Source organism: Fusarium odoratissimum (genome assembly GCF_000260195.1).
Source record: "Fusarium odoratissimum NRRL 54006 unplaced genomic scaffold supercont1.43, whole genome shotgun sequence".
NCBI lineage: Eukaryota > Fungi > Ascomycota > Sordariomycetes > Hypocreales > Nectriaceae > Fusarium > Fusarium odoratissimum.
In genome coordinates, this window is record NW_022158724.1 from 182,480 (window position 1) to 203,203 (window position 20,724).

Sequence of the window (20,724 nt, forward strand, 5' to 3'; positions counted from 1 at the left end):
GCCTCCACGGGCTCCGCGCCCTGGCTAGCAATTGCCAAATCACTGCCTATTTGTATTTTCATGACGCTAGGCAAGGCTAGAGTCAGGGAGAATCGCCACGAAAGGCGCCGCCGCATTCCAGGACCCTGTCCGCATCCAACTTAGTGTCATGGCCTTGCGGAACAATAAGACAAGGACGCATCCGTTTTGTGCCTTTGTTTTCATTTCATCACATTTCTGTCTCACCTTGTCTCTCATTCTCGGTGCAGTTGATACGCTCTTTATCGAAAATGACTCTGACAAAGGCTTTTCCTCCACCTACGGGTGCGGCCGTGCTGGTACGTTCCATGTCTCACTTACATCGCTTTCGTCTGTGCAAGCCAGGTGTTGGTTGCTGATGTCTCACAGGGCGCGACGTTCAGTCTTATCGCTTTCGCGGCTGTTATTATAGCTACCAGATTCTTTTACCGACTGAGAATCCAGAGGGAGAAGTTGGTTACGAGTGATTGGTTTATGATCCTGGCATTATGTGCTGCTATATCGTGTGCGGCATTCGACGTCGTGTTCTACAGTCTCGATGTTCTCAGGCCTCGAATCAGTGTTGGCTTTGAGAATTATAATCCGGGTGAAGAGAAGGTTGAATACATCTACAAGGTAAGATTTGTGCAAACATGCAGACCACGATAGGTACTAACGTGCATCAAGATGTCCTGGGCCAGCGAGATCCCCTTCTACGCGACAACATATCTATCTAAAGCAATTCTTCTATCTATGTACTTCCAGATCTTCCCCGCCTTTATGGGAAGGCGTCGTAAGACACTCTGGATCACTGTCTTTTACTGTGGACTGGCGTATGCCGCGACTCTTTGCATGCAGCTCTTTTCTTGTATGCCTATTGAGAGGCACTGGTACGTCTTACAAAGATGTCTCACTTTTGGGTCATTTACTGACATCTGGTAGGGTCATCACTCGACCTTTGACCGCATGCGACTGGCGATGGCAGGGTATCGTCTTTCAGGTTTCTTGGGCTTTGTCTTTCTTGGGCAGTCTTCTCAGTACGTTGGGAGCATCACACCTCTCTTGGCCAAAGCATTCACTAACGCAGTGCAGTCTTGATTCTTCCGTTCACTGTCGTTCATGATCTCGATTTGACCAAGCGAGCTAAGCTTGGTCTGTACTTTGTGTCATTGGTCGGCCTTCTGGACATCGCCATCTCTCTGGTCCGATTCTTGAACGTGGAGCTCGGAGACAACGGCTCGTTCCGCTCCTTTAGCACGATCGGTAAGTTCTATCCCCGATGCACATTCCCATGATCGAGCTAATCCTTCTGCAGAGCTATGGAGCTCCCTTGACGTCAACATCGGCCTCATCACAGCCTGCCTCCCTTCCCTCCGAATGCTACTCGGTCGTACTAGGAGAATTGACGACTACACGTTTGATGAAGCAAAGACCGCAAGATCATCTCGTGCCATGGAACATCGCGAACTGGAAGAGATCGAGGAGTCAACTTACCTTGGTGTCAACAGTGTCGGACCCTCGAACCGCTCAAACAGAGTGTCTCAAAATGGTGATAAGACGCCGGAACGGAAGCCCGAGCCCGAGCGATCTTGGAAGGATGATGATGGTGATGACACCGACTTCGAGCTTGACAACATCAACGTTGAAGCTCTTACCAAGGACCAGGCACAATCGTACTGGTCCACTCCCTAGTTTCTTTTGTCACAAATCTGTACTATACTGCCCCGGCCATCAGAAACGTCGCCTGTTCATACAATCAGATAGTCTGTAAAATATTGTCAGTGTCAATATACTCAACAATTTGTCCTCATAAGCATATTGGATCGTTGTTGTCGCGTGGTACCATCTGTCCTATGTGAAGATGTCGCGACACGTCAAAATGAAACACGTGGTCTATGTGTTTCCTGGTCGCTGCACTCTTATTCACTATGGTCATGCAAACAATCACGAAGGGGCCTTTCACCTAAGAGTACATTGTCTTAAGTATTCTTCCTTGATTGCGAGCATTTGGCATCACGCAGCAGATGATACATACCCGTTCATGAAACACGCCAAACAAACACGTCGCATCGCGTGATTTGATCTAAGAACTGAAGCGGAATAAAGACAGTTCAAACGGGTAAAACTCTCAACTGATCTCGATCTTAGTGTTATTGCATCAAGCCGGCTTCTTCCTGAATCCGTCAGCTCTCAGGTAAAGTCTCCGCGCCCTTGACTTTGTCGCGATTGAACTCACTTGTTCGCCAACCTAACGCGTGTCTTATTTCGCGTCTAGCTGAATGACCAAACTCCAATCTTTGTACCTTTTTACAGTCGCTTTGTCACTATCTCCCTAACTTTCTTGAGATCCAGTGCCTCGACAGTGCGCCCTTTGTATCCAGTCATAGTTTTCGCCATACACAGAGCGTTGCAGATGGCTTCCTCGGTCGCGTCCGCAACAGCCTCAAACGCGCCATTGATTGTCTCATTGTGCACTGTCCCAACTTCGAAAGACGTAGGTGTGAAGGGATCCAAATCTCCCCCTTCCAGACGTTGCATAGGAATCTTGGCGGCTGTAGAGAAGGCCAGGAAGATGTCGCCTGAACCATTGCTGCCATAGCCGCCGACGCGTGACAGTCCTACAGTAGCGCGCTTGGCAAGTCGCTGAAGCTGAACTGGGAGCAGGGGAATGTCTGTAGCGATGATGATGATGATGCTACCGTCGACGTGAGGTCCGTGAATCGCGGGCGTCTCTGATGAAGAAGGCGCTTGAGCCTCTGAGATCAGAATTCTTCCAACTGGAACTCCGCCAATGTGAAGGTCTTCCTTGAGTCCATAGTTGGCTTGAACAAGTACGCCAACAGTGTAATCTTTTGTGCTGCCTTTACTATCCAAGCCAGGCACAACACGGCTGCTAGATCCTGTCCCTCCCTTGAAGCGGTGGCATATCATTCCCGTGCCGCCTCCAGTACAACCTTCAGGTACTGCATCAGCAGACGCATTGCGAATACCCCGGACAACATGATCTGGAGTCAAGGCAAAGCGGGTTTGCTTGTTGAGGTATCCATCGTATGTCTCTGCCACAAGAGGAAACGCAAATAAGTTAACGTCCCCCTCTTTAGTCGCGTGATACTTAGTCGCGTAGTCATAAACGCCTCGAAAAGCTTCTCCAATGGATGAGTTTGTCGTCAAAATAATCGGCGATGTCAGTGTGCCCGATTCCTCAATCCAGTGAGAGCCCGTCATCTCCCCGCAGCCATTGAACTTGAAGATGGCAGCGTGACATGAGTAGTCGAACCAGTCTGCTCGAGGAAGAATAGCGGTGACTCCAGTGTTGACATCCTGGTCTGGTTGGATTGACTCGGTGTGAACGAGAACGCCTGGGACATCGGTGATGGAGTTTAGACGACCTGGCTGCCATCTGCCCAAGTAGAGCTCAGGCAGGAGTTCGCGGAGACGGACTCGCTTGGGGAGATCCAGACCGCCACCCATGATGATATTGTAACAGTCGGTACCTCGGATGCTGTAAATTAAGAGCGATAAAAGTAGAGTAATTGAACCACGAGCGTTAACAACACAATACTCAGTTATGGCAAGACACGAGGATTATAAATAATGTCATCTATTTCGGTTTTCGCATTTCAACAAAAGTTCCCGCATTTCGGGAACCCTTTTTTCGGCTTTGGATGCCTTTCCAAGGCGTAAGCTTACCCTCAGATGATGAATGTCTTAGGCGCCTTCCTTCTATGGAGACCTCGAACCATGGAAGAGGTGAAGCACTGCATTGCTTACCCTAGATAAGAAGGAGATTCAGGCCAAAGCTCCGGATTCAATGAGCAAGCAAGGGTGGTTGCGGCTATACAGATGACTGGTTGCTTAATTGTTTATCCACAATCAATCGTGTATAAAAACTCCAAGCAAATGTTGGAGTTACGACTGTTTGTGTACTGTTAGTGAGCCCCAAAAGGACTTGAGATCTTCAAGTCGCAGTGGTGCTAAGGAGAGGAGCTGCTTTGGCAGGTTCAGGATTACCTGATCGGGCTTAGCGGGCTCTGTTATCTGTTAAGATGCACTTCTATTAACTGGTTATTATAGCGTCAATGCCAGTACATCTGATTGATGCGTCGCTTATCGCCTGCTCCACCGAATTCCACTGAAACCTGCCCTGCGCGCCCAAAAACCCTCTAGGCGTCCAGAGAGGCGTCCAGTGTTCTCTCATCTCGGGATCGCGGTGTCGCGGGATACTGCGGCGCTCCCGACCGAAAAGCTCGCGCAGGCTGTTCTGACAAAACTGAGCAAATGTTAGTCATCTCAAGCCGGACAATCCGCATGGCTTTGTCTGGTTGGTGAGATGTCGTGGCAAGCCCCGGAACAGACGGAAGTTCGGGGCCAAACGTTGGTCAACGGGGCGGGATGACGTCTGCTGGGCTACGCGTTTAAATAACAGCCAGTATTGAACTCAGCTGAGACTCCAGATAATCCCGTGCGTGATATCGTGTCTCCTTTGTTTTACGCCTCTCATACCAATAGACACCCTCGTCGAGATGCAGAAAGTCAAAGCCAGACTGCCGTCATGGGACACGACAAAGACCCAAAGCAAAAAGGGCTTTGATAAAGTGTGGGGTTGGGCTGACAAGCTGGGTGCACCAATCAATCGACTTTCCAACCGTATCGGCAGTGAGGCATTCTGGCCTACGACTCTGGACAAGGAGAGCGACAAGGCCGCCAGAATTTTGAGATCCTTTTGCAGTAAGTCCCCCCCAAAGATATAGCTTAGCGAAATGAGAGGCAGACTGACCAGATAACAGAGGATGGCTTCTATACCGAGGAGGAAAAGCCGGCTGATGGCGAACAGGCTGGTCCCAAGCAGAAGCAGCGTGTCTTGAAGAAAATTCCCCAAAAGGTGATACAGAATGCTGTCGGTCTTGCTATCTTTACTACCATGCGAACCGGCCTCTGGGTATCTGGGGCCGGCGGATCCGGAGTCCTCGTAGCCCGAAACGAGGAGGATGGCTCATGGTCTCCTCCATCTGGAATCCTGCTTCACACAGCGGGTCTTGGTTTCCTCGTCGGAGTCGATATCTACGATTGTGTTGTTGTTATCAACAACCGCAAAGCCCTGGATGCATTTGCTAAGATCAGAGCGACTCTCGGAGGAGAGATCAGTGCTGTTGCCGGACCCGTCGGAGCAGGCGGAGTGCTCGAGAACGATGGCAAATGGAAGCAGGCGAACAGACCAGTCTTCACCTATCTGAAGTCAAGAGGATTTTATGCTGGAGTTCAAGTTGATGGTACGGTCATCATTGAGAGAACAGATGAAAACGCTCGCTTTTATGGACAGGAGGGCGTTAAAGTGGCAGACATCCTAGCTGGTAAAACAAGTCGACCTCCCGAAATCAAGATGCTCATGGAGACGCTAAAGGCAGCCGAGGGCCGAGAAGATGTCGACCAGCAATTGATGGAAGAGTTGGAAGGACAACCCGCGCCAGGAGACGTCGATGTCGAGGCTCCTGGTGAGGGAACAGTCTTCGGCATTCCGGACCCAGAAGATCCCGATCCGTACGGTGTTCTCGCCCTCGAGAAAGAAGGCCTTGAGATCCGTGATGCCGCAACTCACTCAAGGCCATCAAGTCAAGCCTTCGAGTACAACCCCAGCCCCAACAGCCCGACGTACAAAAAGTTCTACAGAAGGAGTCTAGAAACCGGAACGAGGAGCAATCGAGACAGCTATGCCTCAACGCCGAGCAGGACATATACGACATCTGAGGCTAGTACGCAGACTGAACCTGTCCTGATAACGCCCATCACAAGTATGACACCGGAGGATAAGAGTTTGAGTCATCCGGAGAAGCTTGATGACGACAAGTCAAGCATCTACGAAGATGTTCGGCTGGAGGATGACTTTCGGTCGCCGTATGATGGATCATCACAGTCGCCGTATACTACCATTGATAGCTTCATCACACCGCCTCCTGGGCCACCACCACCGCTGCCCGCTAGAAGTCCTGTTGCATAATGAGAGTGTTGGATAGAGAGTATTTATAGCCGGGCGTATGGGTATTGGAGAAAGAATGGAATTAGACATGCAACGTTAGTGAATTTAGAAACTACATCTCGTACCCTTCGATGCCAACCATCCGCGTTAAGTTTCGTCTCTATCTTCTATAGTCCAGTGTGGTCTATCATTGTCTAATCAGTATGAGAATAGTGAGGCTCTCCAGGCTTGTTGACCTCTTCACCCTCCTCCTCATCCGAGTATATGAGCGGAGGCGGCGACTCGGCACCACGAGACCTCACGAGCCTACGCCTATCACGCCACAATAACAGCTGAATAAAAGCAGTCTCCAAAACTGAACACGTAAGTTAGTATTCGTGAGGATATGGAGGGGAGGGGCCACTCACTCAGCAGTACTTGCAAAATGGTGGAGTACGTGTATCCCTTCCTCGCAGCGGGAAAATCTGTTGTTTTCCACATAAACATGGGCACCTGAAGGATTAGTCAAAGCAAGAGATAGGTAAGCGACTAACTTACGACAGCCTGTACAACATATGCTAAATCGTTGGCTGCAGCTACGATAAGGGCTCGCTTTTCCGTATCGGCAGAACATATTTCATTAATCCAGCTGAGGATCAGAGGACCGGCACCGTGCTGAGTTTGTGTTAGATGGAGTAATAGGAAAGGAGTGAAACGTACGCCAATTTTGCTGAGCCAGTAGACAACCTTTCTTCCGTCTACATTGGAGTAGAGCGGCATATTCAACAGGAGGATGTTGAAGATGATCTATTGGAGTTGCAGGCGTCAGATAGACATGTTCGAGCACAAGAATTACCGTAAACCTACGATAAGTATTGCTCCAGCATATATGAAGGGCCAACGAGCTCCCTGTAGAGGCCCGTCTGACAACCAGCCCCAGGTGAGGGCCATGACAAGGAATATTGCTGTGCTTGGGATAGGTACTGATGACGCACGAATTAGTTACAAGTCATGAAGAATAATGGTAGTGGCATGGCTGGAGGAATGACTTACAGTTATTGATCTCAGGAACAGTGAACGAGGTCCCGGGGACCGGAGGAGGCTGGCCGTTGAAGCTCTTCAACCAGTAACCCATAGCGGCCTGCGGGTTACCATTGTTCCAAAGAATGTACAGCAACGCTATTGGTCAGCTTAGAGGCTTTAGAGACACTCGAGGAACAACATACGAAGATGGTAAGTGTGCCAGCTAGACAAAACCTTCTTGGCCCTGTCTTTTGTCCAAGGCTGCTTGCCTGCGCGGCCAATTGCCTGCATCCTTTTGACTGACAGAATATGTTCCTCTTCAGTTGTCCACCAAGTTCTCTTGCCATCTTGCGGTAGATTCGGAAAGAAGAAGTATCCGGCAATCGCCAGTGGGATGGTAATGAGGCCGTCGATGATGAACAACCAACGCCCTAGAGGAAGGCTTAGCGTCAGATATTCCCAGATCACAGGATCAAGCCTTTCGCATAGCGAGCGGCTGAGATCTTTGGAACCGAGTACTTACAGCCTGCACGTCCGTGAACGCCATTGAGATTTGTATATGCAGCTCCTTGAAGAAAGCCACTGAACATGGAACCAACCGAGCCAGCCAGCCAGAATAGCATGGCCCGCTTTCCAATCTCTCTCGGCGTATACCAGGAACCCAGCATGTAATGAATTCCGGGATAGAAGCCTGACCTAGTATTGATGTTAGACTCAAAGGGCGCGACAGAAAGGTACCGCGAGGGGCTGGAGAGAGGACACTACATACTCGAAGAAGCCTACAAAGAATCGTAGCACATAAAGACTTCTGTATGATTGAACTGCTGATGTACAGATGGTTGCTATACCCCATCCCACTTCAAGCGATGGAATAACCCATCGTGGTGAAACTCGAGTCAGTAGTAGATTCGATGGTATCTGTCCGATGACATAGCCAAATGTCCATATCGAAGTGCCTTGGTTTTAATGTGAGAAATGATACCAAGAAGAAATGCCACTTGTGAACTTACTAGTCACAAGCTGATTTCCAAACATCTCCAGGTCCTCCTGCATGCCGCTTAGGAACGCGTTATTGATGTTGGTCTGGTCGATGTTCTTGAGGAAATATCCTATTGATGCGAAGGTCAGGATGAAGGCATCGACCTTGAAGAGTAAACGCCTCTGATCCTGTGGTAGCTCCCAGGTATCCCATATGTATCCTTTCCATGTTTTGACTGGCTCAAAAACTACATGCTCCTCAGTGCTCTCGGGTGAAGCGTCGGCCAGGGGCACGTAGCCTTGCGAGCCTGGATTTCTCAGTGTCGCCATGGTGTGATATGAAATGACGAAAATGCAAGATAATTACAGGAGTTCTATAAGCCTCATTTGCATAGTTTTGGCGAAGGAAGATATACCAATATTCCCATGATTCGGGGTTATGCTGATCCATGTGACCAAATATATGTGCTAATCGTTCCCTCCGATCGCGTCAGTCAACCTACGCACCACGTAATTGGCCCTTTCTAGATACCCACGCTAGAGTGTCGCAGTTGCTGATGAAGCAAGAAAGCACATAATATTTTGTACGTATTGCTTGCTAATAGCTGTATATGTATGTGACGGCTATTGGTTCGTTGTATGGAAGGATATTCGTCTGGCGGAGTCTGGGGGAGACAAATGTCGCAGATAGCCCAAGGACCTATGATTGCTAAAATCACGTTTAAAGAAGCTGCCAAGGTCCTAGAAACTAAATTCTGTGTTTTGCAACCTTTTTATGGGTGCTGGTGGAGTCTTATCGGCATAATATAGAGTTCCATCAATCGTCGCGGCGATACGCTGCACGATGCATCAGAACGAGTAACTGTGTGATCTTTTGAGCCCTCTGAGTCATTGCATTAGCCCAAATGGAAATATCTTGATCATATCATCCCACAGAATGCTTATCTACTTTACTTGTTATCATAGGAGGGCTCCAATGGTAACGCCGTGTCCGCTACCTCTTTCTTACTTCTCGATGTTACTACTTGAATCCTCCCAACCCAGATTCAACAGAACTGTTGAGGTTTCTGTCGACATATGAAGTGGTTAGTATACATTATATATACATACCTACATTACAATAAATCCAGAACACTTCTGAGGCCCAGGGTGTGCAAGTGATCAGCATCGCGATAAGAAGTACCTATGGTCTTACGATAGGATCTTGTCTGCCACTAATGGCAACGGCAGAATTTACGAAACATCTTTGAAGATCTCGTGAACTTGGAGATTCTGGAGTTGGCTTATCCTATCACTGATAGACATGACGCTACCAAACTCCGCTAGTCTTCTAAGCTGTTGACGATGCTGCGCCGAAGGAATTAGCCCCGGTGTTCAAATGTGGGAAGCTCCCTTCCTAGCAACATAGTGGAACGATTAGAACATAGGAATCGCCCCAATAGAGGAACAACAGACCACAGGCAGCTTTCAGATTTGAGACCTTGGGCGTACCCACCGATCCGATTACGACGGCCTAGCCTTGCTGCCTTTCCAGGGAGCAAGAAAAACTTCTGACAGTTCACAAGGGTACCAAAAGTAACTAGTTTAAAGACCTACTAAGTATATACTAAGCTTGCCACGTCTATCCTAAACTTATCTTTGGGATAACTGTAGATCCTAAGCTTTCTTACCTCCCCTAGTACCTGCACCTGTGAGGCAGTCCAAGTCCAAGGCAAATATGGACAAGAGCAAAGACGGAGTCATGTATCGAATTGATCCAAGCCTTTCTTGAGACTGGATACGCCGAGGCTTGGCAATGGCGGCAATCAACGGGAATATCAATGGTCACTCTTGGCATTGGGGGGGGGGCTGAACCTACTCCGCACCGATTGGACAACCAATATTTAGCCTTGAACAATTCACGATCTGAGCTTCTCCCCAGACGATATCTTCAAGTTAATCGATCTATTCTTTGCCGGTTATCCGTACAAAGCTCAGACCTTTCGGCGCCGTGAAACATGGGGTTCGGCGTCGGCCACCGAAACCGAGATCCTCAACCCCGCGAATACGATGCAGATCTTGTATGTAATTGGAACCAAGTGGGCTTGATTTATGCGGGGATAGCTACCTCCGGCTGGTCACCGCGAGATGAGATGCAACGGTCCTCTCGCCTCGCTTAATTTTTTCTATTTCTTGGCCCTTCTCCTCCTTTGCCAGAGTTTTCACTGACTTTTGCCAAGGGATATCCTCAAGATTTGAGGCGGCTTCATTAAGATGGCGGCGCGAAACGACTTTGATAGCAATCCCGAGATGGCTGGTGATGAGAAGGTACGTCTCCCGCCTTCTCCAACAAGGCCCCCAACTGAATCCCTAAGCAGAACTCCCATTCTCGGCTAGAGAGCACCACGGCAATTGATCCAGCTCTTGAGAAGAAGCTGGTGCGCAAGCAAGATGTTCGCATCATTCCCTTGGCTGCGGGTATCTACTTGCTCTGCTATCTAGACCGTTCCAACATTGGTAACGCCAAGGTTCTCAACCATACGACCGGTCATGATCTTCTCACGGAAACAAACATGACCAACTATGACTTTACCATTGCACTCATGGTATTCCTCATTGCATATGCTCTCTTCGAAGTTCCGTCCAACTACTTCCTCAAGAAGATGAAGCCGAGCAGATGGATTGCGTTCCTCATGTTTGCATGGGGCACTATCACGATCTGTCTTGGTGCAGCTCACAGTTATGCTGTTGTCACGGTTCTGCGATTCCTTCTGGGTGTCTTTGAGGCCGGCTTGTTCCCTGGTCTAGTATACTATCTGACTTTCTGGTACAAGCCTGAAGAGCGCTCGGTTCGAGTTGCAACTATCTTGGCATCTGCTACTCTGGCTGGAGCTTTTGGCGGCGCCATCGCTTATGGAGTTGGCCATATGAACCAGGTACATGGGCTTTCCGGCTGGCGATGGCTCTTCATCCTCGAGGGTATCCCCTCCGTGATCTCGTCAGCTTTCGTCTGGTTCGGACTCCCAGATTTCCCCGAGTCAGCCAGCTGGCTCTCTGCAGAAGAAAAGGACATTGCAGCATATAGACTTTCTGAGCAGGGATCACATGGTGACAGCAAATCCATGACATGGGAGGATGCGAAGTCAACTTTGCTAGAATGGCGCCTCTGGTGCCATTACCTGGTGCGTATTGCTCTTCTCTGACAGTAAGGCCCTTTGCTAACCGCGTCAAGATCTACTTCGGCATTTCAGCCCCATTCTCCAGTCTGTCGCTCTTCACGCCTTCAATCACAGCCGGCCTCGGTGTATGTAACAGGAATATTGGAGATTGACATCAGCTAACAGCATATAGTTTGCGGATCTTAGAGCCCAGTTGATGACCGTGCCTCCCTACGCAGCTGCCTACGTCGTTACACTGCTTGTTTCATGGTTAGCAGACCGACACAATGCGTGAGTAATGATTCAATGTCACTAACGTCAACGTTCTCTAATTTTACATTAGCCGTGCTCTTCACTCTGCTGTATTCTCCTTGATAGGTGCTGTCGGCTTCATTGCCTCTGCAACTCTTCCAGCCGATTCTTATAGTGTACGTTTGTCTGAAACTCTGGTCCTATGCAAATCACTAACTTTATAGCCTCGTTATGGTTGTCTGATCGTGGCGGCGTGCGGATCCTTCGCCTGTATCCCACCTCTCCTGGGCTGGCTGTCGTCCAACCTTCACTCCACGGCGGCCATCGGCTTGGCTATTGCGCTCAACATTTCCATGGGAGCTCCTGGTCAAATTGTTGGTGTCTGGATCTACAAGGCAAGTGAAGCCAAGAAGGGCTATCCCACCGGGCACTGGGTAAATGCCGGTCTACTGTTGTTCGTGAGCGTTGGCTGCCTCGCCATGCATGGGTACTATGTCTGGAGAAACAGACGGGCTGCTGGTACTGACCAGCCTCGCTTCAAGTACTGATGAAACAGTAGAATGAGAACTAAGTGTTGGCGGATGAGAAGATCAAGACGGATGGAGCTGTAGGGTTTACGACTTCTATTTTCATGATTCGATATATAGCAATTGCACGTTGTACAGCCTTTATAATCTGAGCGAGATTCCTCTTGATAATACTATTGCTTTATACAGAGCTTGAAAATTTATTTAATGAGCTGAGGTCATGCTGGGACAACTCACTCTCCACGGAAGGGAGTCGTCCTAGAGAGGAACAGACGATCCAGCCTCTTCCAACATCTCGGCCAGTCGCAACGAACCTTGATAGATCTTCTTTCCTTCTCTGGTCTGTTCGCCTGCATGTTCTCGGTTCCAGTCCATGATGACCGAGACAACCCCTTCCAGTGTCGTGAAAAGTCCTTTGTACCCTAGTCCGCCCTCAGAGATAGGCTGCCTAGCCTCAGTATCAGATGCTACCAAATGAGTGCATATTGTGATGAGCCCGGGCTGAACTGTTCTGAGATCACCTTTGACCTCTGGGAGTATTCCTTTGAGGAATGGGAGGCGATGAGGAAGTAGGATGAACCATTCGACGATATGGGTCATCAAAAGGATGATCAAAGGCGGCACGATAACATTTCGAAAGGGGTGAATAGATAAGACTTCCACGGCAGTATAAACGTCTCCGAAAGTGATTGGTGGACCAACATCTGTGACCACGAACGGCTTACCAGCTTGGGTGCAATTTTCTTTCGCTAGTGCAGCTTCATGATATAAATGCGCGACAGCTACGTTAGCGCCATGAACGAAATTCTGTACGATGTGCGGGACCCAGCTATAAGAGCATTAGGAATAACCGGAGATGATATTAGACGAGACTTACGTTTGATTGACATCCCTAGCCAGAAGATTTCCGATGGGGTTATCGGAGGGATGTCCGTAGATACCGTTCCCAGGTCGAATACATCCTGTACGAAAAGAAGGTTCATTCTCAGCACATACGAGGCGTTCTGCGATGGCCTTCGAAACAGCGTAGTTGGCAAAGTATTCCTCATGTTCTCGTAATGGCTTATCGAAGTCCTGTGTATCCATGACCTGCCAATATTGCTTCGGCTCTGCCCATGGTGCGACAAAGGCTTCGACAGGTCGGATGGATATTGAAGCTGATGATGTTGAGCTGAATATATCGGCGCCGACTGCACGAGAAGCAGCCAAGACGTTCTTGGTTCCTTGTACATTGACAGATTCAGTAAACTTGTAGAGATACTTGGACCTGGCTCCAGGTATGATGACAGCAGCTGTATGGAAGACAGTGAGTGGTAAAGATGCTATTTTCGGATCCCACGGCTTAGAGAAAGCATCGCCAACAGCAGCCTTGGAGGTAATGTCTGTCTGCACATAGTCCACTTGGGCAGCTAGACCTTCCCGAAGATCATCTCGCTCAGTCTGTCGAACATCAACAATTCGAATACACCTAGGCAGTGTCCCACGAGCCAACAACTGGAGAACTATGTATCCGCCTACGAGCCCTGGCACATACATCAGTACTAACTAACACCTCATGGACGGAGAGAACCTACCGTTGCCTCCGGTGACAATGTATCGTCTGTTGAGCTTTGGAGGTAAACGCCCATCAAAGTTAATTGGAGACTTCTCAAGAACTTCGTAGGTATGTCTCAGTAGTTCTGGCGTCCAAGGCTTGCCTCTAAGTTGTCCAACCTGAGGAGGCGTCTCTTTCAAGAGACGGTTAATGCGCCGAAGATAGAGGCCGAGAGCCACAAAGAACACGCCTAATCGAAGAAACACCAAGAACAGCTTAGCAGCCATATTAATGCTGTTTGTTGGTGCTAAGAAATGTGTCAAAGTCAAAATGTCATTACGCGTTGGAGACCCCCTTTTCGACAGATGATCTGATGTAACAAGAGGCTTTTGCAAACTCGTAAACTGTCAATTAATTGGAAGACACTTTTCGTGGGCTGAAACATAGCGAGATAGCCCCTAATTTCTCCGATCAATGTGCTGAGTCATTAGTTATCCTTGTCGGCAACCGTTTGATCTAGCCCAGTTTGTCGAATGTTACCACATGGTGCAAAAATAACACGACAAGATCAACAGGATTGCATCTGATTGAAGTCATCTTGATCTCAGCCTTGTGACGAGTTACTTCTGAAACCGTTGTACGGCACATGGCTTAAAGCTCTAATACCATCCCCATAGCCTTGTGACCAACCTTTCTGAAACCCAACAACAGGCTCTGATACCGTACCCTGGTCATTTCCCTCTGAGAGAATGACAAAACTTCTGTTTGTAGTGAGAATTTGTGGTGCTACGCTTCAGGGCGCGAACCTACTATTATGCCGCTATACGAGGTAACACAGCTTATGCGATGCAAAAAGAGTTTCTGAGGAAATATGTTAATGCGCTTCCTGGCGGTGTAAAAGTTGACCTGCCAATCTTGGAAAGCCGGATGCCCAAGGCGGACGGATCTCGTTGTGTCGATGACAACCAAAAGATCGATCTATCCAGCCGCCCCATCCCTGAAAGGAGGACCTTAGCGTAGAACAACATTGAAGGGACGGGAATTGTGTCGTTCCAGGGCTGTCACACCGGGGATAATGTCAGGATTGTTGATGACGCGCACTAATTTCAGGAGCTTTTCCAGCATAATGTGTACTCAACCCGAGACTCCCAAATACTAAAGATCAGTTCTACTTTTCAACTCACTTCCCGTGACTCAGGTGTCAAATAGGCCATCTTACTTATCAAGTCCGAAGGCTGTCTTCCTGGTAGGTTGGCAGTGGAGACCATGACCAACGGGTGAGGGCTGGATATAACATTCTCGAAGACTCGAAAAAAAAAAAAATTCACACGCGCCTTCCTCAAGTGACGACATCGACTTATCCACTCATTGAATGCGCTGTATCGATTCGGCAGCTGTGTTGGCTTATTACGTGGCCTGACAACTAAGCCAGGGCGGGACGTGCTCGCCTGATGAACATCATAAAGAAACAAGGTCATCTGAAGGGTCATTTCATACCATCAAGAGATTAATTCCATCCGAGGTCTGTAGATCAGAGGACTCATGATGTAAAAAGGGCGGAGTGTCTCTGGCTCACCGAGGATGGTGACATTCTCAAGTGGGTTAAACGAACGGCATTAATATTAACTATTTAGCACCCTCCCGGCACATATTGACTAGGATGAGGAAGTAGTGAGATGTGATAGTCTCGTTTTTGATCTCTGATTAGTGGAATTAGAAGCATATGCTGAAGAAAAACCGAGAGTTCACTTGGTGGCAGAATCATACAAAGAAACACAAAAGTGCATGATTCTTTTCTTCACCCTGCGGCCTGACGTCAGAATGACGTTTAATAAGCTGTCAAACCTGCTTCTAACCAATACAATTACCGGGAGAGCTCCGCCGGGCTTGATTGGCATACTAGCCAAAAACAGTCCACGACATCACTGTTATTGACTTTAATACCGACACAGTGGGCACATTAATCCCATCTAGCGTTCAGTGCTGAATCCTTTCCTGCCCACCAAACTCAAAAGTTGTCCTTTGTTCTCTATCAGATCACCTATTCACCCCCATGTGTCTCACTATGCCCCATCCAGATTATCTGATCATTCGCTCCAGCTGAAAGGGTCTTTGGCCATGGATCCCCAAGAAACCAGGAGACTGGTTCCGATCCTACCCGCTCAGCAGACCTCAGGATACATCTATGGGGAAGACCACTCGCCTGGGCCCTCATCACCACCGCACAGACTAAGAAAGAGGGTCTTGGTCGCCGTGGCCTGTGAAGGATGTCGCCGAAAGAAAGCAAAAGTACGAAATTGATCTCTATTCGACGAGTCATAGGCAATGCTAATGAGGCTTTTCTGTAGTGCGATGGTAGAAAACCAACTTGTAGCCGTTGCTTCTCCAAAAGCGAGGCATGCTCGTACGAAACCCCATTGGTTCCTGTCGCCGTGCAGAAAAAGTACGACATCTTGCTAGTCGAAAACCAACAGTATCGAGAACTATTTGACGCCATAAATAAGAAGCCAGAGTGCGAGGCGCAGGAGATTTTCAACCGACTGAGAAGTTCGGATCAGCCCCTTACTGTTCTCGAATCTGTAAGACAAGCCGAAGTTCTTCTACCGAAACTTTCTACAAACACATGGGATTCCGATCCCAGACTGGCATTTTTCGACCAGAAAGCATTCGAATCGAGTGTTATACAAGTTCCTGCCAAGCCATGGACAGCAGTTGCCGGAGATGGGATTGTGTCAGAGCTAATAACGGACTTCTTCACTTGGGATAACTCCTATATTTTCCCTGTGCTCGATAGGGTCACCTTTGTGGATGAGATGAGAGCGGGCGATGAGACAGAAATGAAATGGTGCTCTCCTTTGCTGGTGAATGCTATTTGCGCCAAGAGATGTGTAAGTGGCAAGCTGACTTTCTCGGGCCATCACTAAACAACTGTAGCTCATGGTTGAACGAGGGAAACAATTCGGTGTGATGACAGGTCGAAACCTCTCCGACTGCTTCCTAGCTGAGGCCAAGAGCCATTTCGATTCCGAACAAGGCCGACCATCGATACCAACTGTTCAAGGACTACTCCTGATATATCTTACCATGACAGCCACGGGGAAAGACAGAGCTGGTCTGATCTATCGCCTCACAGCCTATGAAATGCTTAAACAGCTTCGCTTAGAAGCAAGGTATAAGGCAGCAAAGAATAACGTTCCACCTCAGACTCACGACATGATGCTGATATCCAAGACGCTTTGGGGAATATTCTTACTAGAGAGGTGGGATCGAGCTAATCCAATCATAAGACGTTGTATTGACTGGGAGCGTTTAGCCGGATAGCTTATTTCTACAACCAGCCCTCTATTATTCCCCCGCCTCAAATCCCTAAGCCCTTCCTCTCCATTCTCACATTCACTCATAAAGGAAATTTGGATGTTCTTGACAGGCCTTGGAAAGATTCCTCTGATCTTGTTCCTCGACCACCAGGAGTATTGGCAGCTGCATGCTCGTTTTCCGAACTTCTCTACGAGACCATGCAGTATCTCACGACCTCGAGAGTCAGACGGGGAAGTGAGGAGGATATTCATGCTAGACGGCTATTCTTTTCTCGGCTTATACAGCTGAAACATGACATACCTCGCCAGCTGGTCCTGGAGCGGAATTTAACACCAGTAACATGCTTCCTAAGGTAAGGATCTAGTTCTCTGAAATTTCCTTCACTAATAAGACTACAGAATGGACGAGAACCTAATACTATATACACTGCTTCAGTATATGCCTGCCGAGATACCGTTTGGTGTCCCATACAGCTCGACAGTCAAGGACCTCCGCATCCAACACTGTCGCCATGACACCGACATCATCGCGTCGTTTATCAAGAAGTGGCCTACGAACCTAATGGTAGCACATCAACTGTACATATCAATGCAAACACTGGTCCCCATACTCGATGACACTGCGGCACAAGATCTCTTTACAAAAGGTTGTCGGATGGCACAGTTGTCTTCTCGCAGCATTAGACTCAGTGGAGTTCTCCTACAAGCGACTCAAGCTTTCGTCTGGGCTATGGACAAGTCCATCCCGGAACCTGCACGGCAATATCTGGAAGGATGGACTCAAGAAACAGTTGAGAAGGACTTGCCAATGAGTTTTGCCTTGCCTCCTCGAGGAGAGGTCAAGGAAGTCCTCGCATCTGATGGAAGCGACCAAGAATGCTCGATATGGAATTTGGGCACCTTGATTGAGAAGTGGGCGATGCTGTCGATGGAAGAAAGCAGACAGTCGTCGTGAACATATCGAACGAAAAAGCCCTGCCAACAGATGCGAAATGATCTCTGGCTGCGTCATATGCTTGTATCAGACTAGCATCACTCTTCCATTATCTTCGCTTCTGAGCCATACTATTCCACCGATTTCAGGACCATCAAAATCATGCATGATTCTTAGTATGGCTCCTCGTATTCGATGGCGACATTATATGGTGGGGTCACGGGATATCGAGGTTTTGTGATCGCTTCACTTAGAGGCTCAGTGGCAGCACGTGAATACCGTATCAGATGATCTTATCAATTTAGGCGACTATACTGAACTGCCATCATATTCCGTCTGAGACATTATGTTATTTATAGTCCCATCTTCTGATAATGGTAAATCTCAGCGCTGAACGCTAAGCTATGAGTGGATTTTGGTGTCTTGGCCTTGAGGGTCATCTTACGCGTCCCTAAGGTAATGCCAAGTAGATCACCAGCCACAGGCATATGCTCATCATGACAAACATGATTCGGCGATTCCGATGTGAGGTGGCTCAGCCCCGGGGTCATTTGGTGCATGTCCGAACGCCGAGCCACAGCATGCCGATGCATCCGGCTGCCAAGTGACCGCGAGTGCCGAGACCCGCGCCGCAAACATGTTGGTTCGGGCAACTGCGCCACCATTGCCCAGAGCGAGATCACATCAGCCAAGATCAATAAACCTTGTTGGAGCTGAATGGCTTGATGACGACAGTGTCTACTTAAGTAGAGCTTGACCCCTCACTTTACATCACTGTTCAAAGCTAGAATTACAGTACAACTTCGCGAATACACATAAACAACACAAACAACATGTCAGCTCAAGATTACTACAGTGGTGGTGGAGGTGGATACGGCCAGCAGCAACAGCAAGGTGGTGGTTACGGACAACAACAAGGCTATGGCCAACAACAACAGGGCTATCCTCAGCAGGTAAGCTATCTATCAAGCTCCGAGCTCCAGCTGCAGTTACTAACAGAGCTTCAATAGCAACAATACTCTCAAGGATCCAACTACGGCTCCAACCAGCCCAGCTACGACAACCGTGATCAATCGTACGGCCAACACCAAGGCGGACAATACGGCGGCGGACCCAACCAATACCCCGACGGTGCAGGTGGTCCCGGCGGTCCGGGTGGCCCGGGAGGTCCGGACGGAGAGCGCGGACTGGGTGCTACACTTGCAGGAGGCGGTGCAGCCGGCTGGGCCGCTCACACAGCTGGTAGCGGTCTTCTCGGCAGTCTAGCCAGTGCCGCTGCTGGTGCCATTGGCGCAAACTTCCTCGAGCACAAGTTCAAGAAGCACAAGAAGGAGAAGAACAGGAAGCATCACCGCGACGGACGCCCTCGAGCTTTCACCGGCGACTCAACTAGTAGCAGTGACTCCGACTCTGGTGATGAGCGACGTCGACGAAAGGACGATGACTTGGCCTATGGAAAGTCTCAGTATGACAACTCCTCTCGACATGGACATGGAGACGGTTCTTATGGAGGCTCTAGCTCATATGGCGGAGGCGGCTATGGTGGCCGAGATCAGGGCTACGGCGGTGGCCAGAGCTACGGAGGCCAGGGCGGATACGGAGGTCAAGGCGGATATGGCCAGCAGGGCTACGGTGGTACCCGATACTAAGTGCCCCGCGATTGACGCTGGGAAGGATTGAAGAACAAGACATGATCTTTTGTAATTGATACGAGCCGGAAGAATATTGACGTTTCACGTTAGACATGAATACATATACCCTGCGACACTCATCAGTTGAACTTTCTATGACAAGCCGAAGACTGTACAATATCCAATGATTTTGCTTGCGCTGATATCTAATAGGTCCAGGAAGTTTCGAGAAGTGTCTTCGGTACGTCGACTCAGCCCCGATCGTGGTGAACTTGCTCTCCCTGCATATGCAGGTCATGAACTAAACCCCGCTAAATGATGTCTTGATCTCCACGTCTGACACAAGAACCTGGTAACAACGATACGCGGTCAGCATTATCCGAGATACCATGCGCGTAGGACACCTCATTACCGTGACTTCAGTCCTGGAGCGACCGTCTCATATGCGTCGTTTGCCATACTGGATCCTCATCCACCGTAATTATCGAGAACCCTTTTCGTCTCCAGAAGTCGATCGCGTTGGGTAAGAACGGATGCGTATGCAGGTAAAGCTGCTTGACGCTAGATTTCCGGGCGGTCTCGACTAGCGTGTCGAGCAGTTTGGAAGCTAGCCCTGCGCGACGCCATTCAGGCTCAACGTATAATCTCAGTATCTCGACAACATTCTCAGGTTCGAGAGTGATATGTGAGAAGCGACCATCGTAAGCAACGTAGCCGATTGTCGCTATCAGGCGCCCATCGGAACAAGCTGTTAAAAACGCGCCTTGAGGATGGTCAAGATATCTGTCCTTGAAGATGTCTAGTTCGTTCTGGGCCATTTGATCACTGGATGATTGGTCGAGGAACGGGAACATGTCCGCTCGGGCCTTTGTTATGAAATCCACGACACTGGGGATCTCATCATGCGTCGCTGGCTGAATGGTGATATTAGACATGTCGTATTTTCGGTGATAAAGTCATCGGATGCGTCAGATACAGTCCAGAAATCGCCTTTAAATAAAAATTCATGATGAAAATATGGCGCAACCGACCCCACATCTAAAACTAATCATGCTCGCGAAAAAGAAGCTTATTTTCACCCATCTAATCTCGCTAAACTGACCTTTCTTATCAATCTATTACACCATATTTAACATATGGCAATGACAGCTTTTGCGCTCCTTCAACTCTATCATGGTCCAGTCGACACACGTCCATGCTACCCTACGCAAATCTTACGTTATGTGACCACCATTTCAGTATTTCAACGCAATTATTCGTGGGTATTAATTCACGCATCACGCTCTACACCTTCACCAATAATAACCCCGGACGGATAAGCAGCCCGTCAGCAACAGAGGAGACAGCCTGGATGAGCAGCCACTGACAACAATCTATTACCAGAGCCTGCTTTTCAGCCGCTGCAAGCATGCTCATATTGGGCGATTCTCAGTCGCCAACT

At 48.8% G+C, this 20,724-nt stretch overlaps 9 protein-coding genes across 15 annotated transcripts; 5 read left to right on the plus strand and 4 right to left on the minus strand.

Moving 5' to 3' along the window:
- Positions 1–210: 210 nt before the first annotated feature.
- On the plus strand, positions 211–1,810 carry FOIG_14694 (uncharacterized protein). The gene is made up of 6 exons (XM_031215971.1): positions 211–317; positions 388–633; positions 685–887; positions 940–1,034; positions 1,090–1,260; positions 1,313–1,810. Exons 1-6 carry the CDS (start codon positions 270–272, stop codon positions 1,687–1,689), a joined length of 1,140 nt encoding a protein of 379 aa, XP_031054347.1. The 5' UTR covers positions 211–269; the 3' UTR covers positions 1,690–1,810.
- A 156-nt stretch (positions 1,811–1,966) lies between these two features.
- FOIG_14695 (D-aminopeptidase) lies at positions 1,967–3,694 on the minus strand. The gene is made up of 2 exons (XM_031215972.1): positions 2,234–3,694; positions 1,967–2,171 (listed from the first exon to the last, which is right to left on the minus strand). The coding sequence occupies exon 1, from the start codon at positions 3,466–3,468 to the stop codon at positions 2,305–2,307; it is 1,164 nt and encodes a 387-aa protein (XP_031054348.1). The 5' UTR covers positions 3,469–3,694; the 3' UTR covers positions 1,967–2,171; positions 2,234–2,304.
- Positions 3,695–4,190: 496 nt separating this feature from the next.
- FOIG_14696 (uncharacterized protein) lies at positions 4,191–6,123 on the plus strand. Of its 2 annotated transcripts, XM_031215974.1 has the most exons (3): positions 4,191–4,459; positions 4,507–4,725; positions 4,785–6,110. In XM_031215974.1, exons 2-3 carry the CDS (start codon positions 4,521–4,523, stop codon positions 5,990–5,992), a joined length of 1,413 nt encoding a protein of 470 aa, XP_031054350.1. In that variant the 5' UTR covers positions 4,191–4,459; positions 4,507–4,520; the 3' UTR covers positions 5,993–6,110. The 2 variants fall into 2 exon arrangements, with proteins under 2 accessions (XP_031054350.1, XP_031054349.1); XM_031215973.1 differs by having other exon boundaries at positions 4,191–4,725; positions 4,785–6,123.
- A 42-nt stretch (positions 6,124–6,165) lies between these two features.
- FOIG_14697 (uncharacterized protein) lies at positions 6,166–8,281 on the minus strand (the record flags this gene model as incomplete). The annotated part of the gene is made up of 10 exons (XM_031215975.1): positions 6,166–6,326; positions 6,379–6,463; positions 6,509–6,625; positions 6,671–6,757; positions 6,818–6,933; positions 7,004–7,129; positions 7,177–7,404; positions 7,497–7,669; positions 7,743–7,929; positions 7,984–8,281. The coding sequence occupies 10 exons, from the start codon at positions 8,279–8,281 to the stop codon at positions 6,166–6,168; spliced, it is 1,578 nt and encodes a 525-aa protein (XP_031054351.1).
- A 1,568-nt stretch (positions 8,282–9,849) lies between these two features.
- FOIG_14698 (uncharacterized protein) lies at positions 9,850–12,700 on the plus strand. Its single transcript, XM_031215976.1, has 6 exons — positions 9,850–10,258; positions 10,309–11,112; positions 11,163–11,234; positions 11,282–11,379; positions 11,432–11,516; positions 11,565–12,700. Exons 1-6 carry the CDS (start codon positions 10,205–10,207, stop codon positions 11,886–11,888), a joined length of 1,437 nt encoding a protein of 478 aa, XP_031054352.1. The 5' UTR covers positions 9,850–10,204; the 3' UTR covers positions 11,889–12,700.
- FOIG_14699 (uncharacterized protein) lies at positions 11,953–15,114 on the minus strand. 6 transcript variants are annotated; one of them, XM_031215982.1, is made up of 9 exons: positions 14,899–15,098; positions 14,621–14,824; positions 14,541–14,556; positions 14,439–14,459; positions 14,312–14,411; positions 14,212–14,262; positions 13,442–14,162; positions 12,745–13,390; positions 11,957–12,696 (listed from the first exon to the last, which is right to left on the minus strand). In XM_031215982.1, exons 7-9 carry the CDS (start codon positions 13,686–13,688, stop codon positions 12,126–12,128), a joined length of 1,464 nt encoding a protein of 487 aa, XP_031054358.1. In that variant the 5' UTR covers positions 13,689–14,162; positions 14,212–14,262; positions 14,312–14,411; positions 14,439–14,459; positions 14,541–14,556; positions 14,621–14,824; positions 14,899–15,098; the 3' UTR covers positions 11,957–12,125. The 6 variants fall into 6 exon arrangements, with proteins under 6 accessions (XP_031054354.1, XP_031054358.1, XP_031054356.1 ...); XM_031215978.1 differs by having other exon boundaries at positions 11,953–12,696; positions 14,212–14,411; positions 14,439–15,114; XM_031215980.1 differs by having other exon boundaries at positions 13,442–14,411; positions 14,439–14,824.
- Positions 15,115–15,502: 388 nt separating this feature from the next.
- Positions 15,503–18,048, plus strand: FOIG_14700 (uncharacterized protein). Its single transcript, XM_031215983.1, has 5 exons — positions 15,503–15,690; positions 15,750–16,289; positions 16,336–16,661; positions 16,715–17,071; positions 17,118–18,048. Exons 1-5 carry the CDS (start codon positions 15,520–15,522, stop codon positions 17,671–17,673), a joined length of 1,950 nt encoding a protein of 649 aa, XP_031054359.1. The 5' UTR covers positions 15,503–15,519; the 3' UTR covers positions 17,674–18,048.
- A 198-nt stretch (positions 18,049–18,246) lies between these two features.
- FOIG_14701 (uncharacterized protein) lies at positions 18,247–20,433 on the plus strand. The gene is made up of 2 exons (XM_031215984.1): positions 18,247–18,605; positions 18,663–20,433. The coding sequence occupies exons 1-2, from the start codon at positions 18,486–18,488 to the stop codon at positions 19,299–19,301; spliced, it is 759 nt and encodes a 252-aa protein (XP_031054360.1). The 5' UTR covers positions 18,247–18,485; the 3' UTR covers positions 19,302–20,433.
- Positions 18,482–20,461, minus strand: FOIG_14702 (uncharacterized protein). The gene is made up of 2 exons (XM_031215985.1): positions 19,696–20,461; positions 18,482–19,632 (listed from the first exon to the last, which is right to left on the minus strand). Exon 1 carries the CDS (start codon positions 20,216–20,218, stop codon positions 19,703–19,705), a length of 516 nt encoding a protein of 171 aa, XP_031054361.1. The 5' UTR covers positions 20,219–20,461; the 3' UTR covers positions 18,482–19,632; positions 19,696–19,702.
- Positions 20,462–20,724: the final 263 nt, after the last annotated feature.